The sequence below is a fragment of the Cariama cristata genome, unplaced genomic scaffold, assembly GCF_000690535.1.
Source record: "Cariama cristata isolate BGI_N322 unplaced genomic scaffold, ASM69053v1 scaffold18946, whole genome shotgun sequence".
Taxonomy (NCBI): domain Eukaryota; kingdom Metazoa; phylum Chordata; class Aves; order Cariamiformes; family Cariamidae; genus Cariama; species Cariama cristata.
The window spans coordinates 1-5,224 of record NW_009624012.1 but is presented as its reverse complement, the minus strand read 5'-3'; the positions used below and the strand labels follow the sequence as shown (position 1 = coordinate 5,224).

Below are 5,224 nucleotides of genomic sequence, written 5' to 3'. Positions count from 1 at the left end.
TCCAGCATCCAGACACCAGAGTTCAGCTATTCTTTGCAGCCAAACAAGTGTAAGGCACCACAGGATAAAAACTCTATTAAACTTTGGAAATTTTCTTAATTTTACCAAGACTATAAATTTTCACTCTCCTCTTTTACTATATCTCAACTTCAGCGTTTTGGCCAGGAAGTGCGCTTCAGCACGTTGACTACCGGCGACCCTCATATTATCTCTCACCTCTCAGTCTTAAGACAAGTCTCCTCACTGCACAGCAGAGATCAAAAGAGCAAATTATATTGCTAAAAATTAAAGAGTAATGGAGAAGATAGGAGAATGTGCAGTTATGGCTTTGAAATATTTTTTCCCCTGCATTTCTCCATGTGGCTTAACCATCTCTTTTCCCTCTTTCCTTTGACCATTTGCTTCCCTGCAGCAAATGCTGCAGGTCTCTGTGAGACTCTGATCTGCAGACGTTGCTCCGATTCCCCGCACCGACTCTGCTCCCAGCCCACATTAATACCTTTCCCAGTTTGACACCTTCCTGTCACGGTTTGATACCTTCCTCCTCTTCCCTGACACCTAATGAAAGGGATAAGGCTTTGAGGTGCATAGGTGCCAAGCAAACGAGAGATCTGTCCGGACCCAACCCTGCCCTCCCACGACCACTCTGCATATAAGCAAAAGAACTGGGCTGCCAGCTAACCCCGTACAGACACGGGAATCTGAGCAGGACACTTAACTGAACTCCATTCACTGTACAGTTGAATAAAAGCCCATCAATTCCCAATTAAAATCTTCCAGACCACTGGTCCAGAGAAGGCAGGCCAGCTGGTGCAGATTCGATGGCTTTTCTCCAGAATACAGATTCTAATTTGCTTGTGGGACAGGTGTGAAGGAGTTTCCCAGAGGAATATTTGTCCTGCTGCAGGTACCACAATAAGAAACTTCTAAAATTTCTGTGGTTTCATTCTCAGCCAGAGTTGCATCACCAATATTTAATTTGGAATGCTGAAATCACTTTTTCCAATCCCAATGAAGAGGGAGTTAGGCATGTTCTAGGCACTGCCGTCCTCTCCCCACATGCTTCTCCCAGCTATAGGTAATCAGGCCAAGTCAGAACAAGGATGAATAAAACCAGACTCTGCTAAGTAGCTTTTTCTTAGAAGATCAAGGCTATGAAGTCAGTCCAATGTCACCCACAGTCCTATGAGCAAAGTCCCAGTAAAAAAGAAAGCAGGAGGGTTGGAACCAGAAGGACCCTTATCCTGGCTCAGAGTCCTGGCATCGATGGCTTGGCTGGACAGGTTAGAATCGAGGAGCTCCGTAATCATCTGGCATCCTCTCAATATTGTATCTAGAAAAAAAAAAAAAAAAAAAGAGGGAAAACCTATGACGACAACCTACTCCACACTGCTTCCCTCCCCATGCAGCAACAGGCTTACAGGCAGACTGAACAGCAAGAAGCTTTGTTGCATTTCTATCTGCAGCTCAGATGCCCGGGAAGAAAAATATTACTTCTGAAAGTTAAAAGCCCTCATAAGGCTGCTGTTATCCTTCACCTTGAACTAAGAAATTGGGCATCTCAAAAACTCACTATCTCCAGCGAAGGAAAAAAATGGTGGTTTTGTTAAGATCTGACTTAGGATTTAAGAGCAGATCACCACAGAGAATTCATGGCCACAGTGAATAAGGGGCAAAGATGTTTTGAGAGAAAAATCTGAGCTATGTTCTAATTATAGATCAGTTAAGACTTTACATATTTATAGCAATCAACCTCATTTCTGACATACTGCTGTGTCTCCATATTACTAGACTCACTGTCTCCGCTGCTAGCACAACTGCCTCCTTTCCATTATCTCTCCCAACCCATCTGAAGCCTTTGGCCCTTTTCTCTCCAAATCCTGACTTCTCTCCTTACCATGCTACCAAACATATCTACCATACTGTGAAACAATTTGGCACAGGTTCGATGCAAGATAAATCTTCAGGGCTGTACATTATGTAGAATACCAAAACACTGCATATGACAAACAAAGGTGCATAAAGTCATCTTAGTCTAGGCTTTACGAGTGCTTTGGAAGGAACAGGAAATTAACTTAAGTAAATGTTTTTACAGTAGATCACTGGTCCTATTGCATATGAAGAAAAGAAATAAAGTGAGCCAGCACTTGCAGATACTGGAAAAATCTGCTGCATTGAAATTGCTGCACTAGTATCCTTCTGAGTTGGTTTGGTTTTTAGCTAAGCAGCAAATTCAGTGTCTTAGCTGGGGATACACAAAGCTACTAAATCGAATATGGAACAAGAATGGTTCTTTTCCTCAAGACCTGTAGAATGCAATTGCCTGGTAGTCCTGCTGCGGCTGCTGGTAAGCAGAACTGATCTATGGAAACCGTGGCCTCAAGGAAACTAGTTTTCCAGGTAAAGCAAGTGAACGAGTAGACTGCAATAAAAGCGGGTCTGCGACCAGTCTCTTCCAAGCAGCAGCTGTACTTCTACCTTCGTGCAAACACTAGGCCCTTTACTGCAACCTGCACTATAGACAATGCAGGAGCGCAGTACTTGGTGACAGAGTCCCTGTCACACAAGGACTTTACCAGGCGGTGTTCCTCCCTGTCAGAGGTCCCTTACCTGTGCCGGGAAATATACATTATAGGCACTCCTGGGATTTTTCGTATTCTCCGCTTCAGCTCTTTATCCACTGTGGCCACAATGTAACATTTGTGCTGCAAAAAAAAGGCGAGTCAGATTCAACACCAGTGAACCCGCAGAAAGGAGACAAAGCTGAGCAAAAGCTTCTATTCAGTGAGCTCATTTAACACAAGAGGGCTACGAGTCCTTAGTGAGGCATTACTAGGACTTGTACAGAATTCCACAGCATACTAGTACCATCCTTCTGCTCATCAAAACAGACACATCCAGGGTCTGTCCCAGCTGACAGCTTTCCCATCTTAAGTGCTTTTTGATGCTGTCCTGTACAACAAGAAAGCTCAGGAAGACTGTACCTTGCTTCAAATAAAGTTGTGCTAGGGACTGAAACTGCCCCTTAGTGAGATTTTACAGTCACTTTGTGGGAAATTTAAATCATCAGTAATTACAAGGGTTCAGGAATTTTTAGTATGTTAGCACAGTATAGAAAATTTCAGAAACAGAAATACCTGAGTGACCCTCTGTACCAAGCAGTCATCTGCGTAGGTTCCTTTGTGCATACATGGCAAGCGTTCAAACCGAGGGTCCTTGGCGATTCTGTGGGGATATATAAGGCAGCATCACAGCAATCAGACCAGAGTGTATAGTAACACAGTATGAACAGGAACACCCCTTTCTGTGATATACAGCACGTTATACTCAAAAAAAGGGCTGAAGGGATGGAGCGAATGGTACACAACAGTAAATTGAAATGAGGAGCAAAAAAAGAACGCAATTTGTCTGCCTAATTATTATAGGTTAAGTATTTCTTAGTACTTGTTAATTGTAGTCAAGATCCCTACAATGTTAGGCTCTTGCCTAACAAAGTAATCCGAAACAAGTTATCTATGGCAAGAACTAGAACTTCTTCTGGTATCTGATTGTTTGTACCATGCATACAGGAACACTTCACCTTCTCTCTGAAGGGGAACATCAAAGCTGTTTAGGGGCTGCACTCAGATACTTTACAACACAACAGGCCAAAATAAAAAGTAAAGAACAATATACCTGACTGGTACACCTGGAGAGCACGAACTACATTGGACAAGTTTTGTACAGATCACACAATAACCTGGCTCCAGATTATCAGTACATGCTACCTACTCCTACAAGGATAACATGAGGCATGACTGAAAGGTTCCGTAAGACTTGGGTCGCTTCCTTATTTATTTTTAGAAATTTCTATAATTAAAAAAACCCCTACATATATTTTGAGAAACATGAGGAAGTGTAAGTTTGAAAGTCTTAGGAGGAAAAAAAGATTTACAGATCAATATTGTGCACTCATACTGAGCATTTAGTTTAAAAAAAAAAAAAAAAATCTAAAACTTGAGCCATCATACTGACCTCATACAGCCAGAGAAATAAAACCAAGTTCAGGACTCTGCAACAACCTAACCACCCTCTAGTGCAAGAACACCATCATGAAAAGTGCTTTTCACTTATTTATATTAAAACATTAAGCTCTAGAAACAGAGAAGAACACTCTGCACCTACCTTAATGCCACACGGTACTTCTGTCCTAACTTCTCAATTTCACCCATTACACAATCTGTGATACATGGAATACCTACATGCAAAACAAGCCTGTATTAAAACCAAGCAGTATTTCTTCACAGACCCCCACATGCCCAGGAACTATCATGGCATTCTATAACATATTACTTACAGTTTTAAACTTATGAGAACTGATAAGGTTGCAAAGTGATGAAATGTAGAGCCACTGAGTTTGACCATGCCATGGTAATTTCAGATTTTTAAATTAGTAATGCTTTAGCTTTGCTGAAATTATCATTTAAGACCATTGTTTGACTGAAACCAGAGACAGTTCCAGGGTTGCCATAGCCATGAACAATAAGTTTGATGATTCTAGCACATATCCTTTTTTCAAGATTCCTGTTATCCTCAGCTAGTGGTATAAGGCTGATAACGCACATCACGAGCACGCCATGGCACTACATGGTCCAGAAGAAGCTGCGAGTGATGCAGACACTCACACTTGGCATAGAGACAGTCCATCATTGACTGCACTAGGTCCAGCTTCGCCTTGATGGAGAAGTTGATGAAGTTAGTGTCAACCAGGATGTGATAAGGGGGGCCCAACTGTGTATTATACTGGAAGAACAAGCAAGAGGGATGCTGGGGGCTGCCAGGAGGACAAAGAATTCAAATCAGTCAATTGCAATTAACAACATATCCAATCCTACAGCTTGCACAGAATGAAAGAAGGGTAACGAGCAAAAAGAACACATGGTAGCGTGGGATGGTGACCCGTCAGGCCTACCGCCGCCTCCCAAGCCCAATCCCTCGGTTCGGGGCGCCATTTCCTACTCTGACAGTTTTGTTCAGAAACGCCCTTGGTTGCAGCCTGCTGCGCGGCCGGCCCTCCCTCCCCGAAGCGTCGGCAGCACTTACACCTCCCGCTCCTTGATGGCACTCGGGTCCTCTTTCTTCTTCACGCGGGCTTTCGCCCGGTCCTTCTCATTACTGCAAGGAAACACAGGCACTGCTGGTGGGGGAGCGACAGGGAAGGGCGGCCAGCGGCGGAGAGGCCTGG

The 5,224-nt window shown here is 43.4% G+C and overlaps 1 protein-coding gene across 1 annotated transcript; it reads right to left on the bottom strand.

The window, feature by feature from the left end:
* Nucleotides 1–1,059: 1,059 nt before the first annotated feature.
* On the bottom strand, nucleotides 1,060–5,176 carry FCF1 (FCF1 rRNA-processing protein; the record flags this gene model as incomplete). Its single annotated transcript, XM_009703008.1, has 6 exons — nucleotides 1,060–1,333; nucleotides 2,611–2,705; nucleotides 3,138–3,225; nucleotides 4,165–4,237; nucleotides 4,665–4,813; nucleotides 5,083–5,176. Coding segments are annotated over 6 exons (548 nt in total), but the record flags the coding sequence as incomplete, so codon positions are not given.
* Nucleotides 5,177–5,224: the final 48 nt, after the last annotated feature.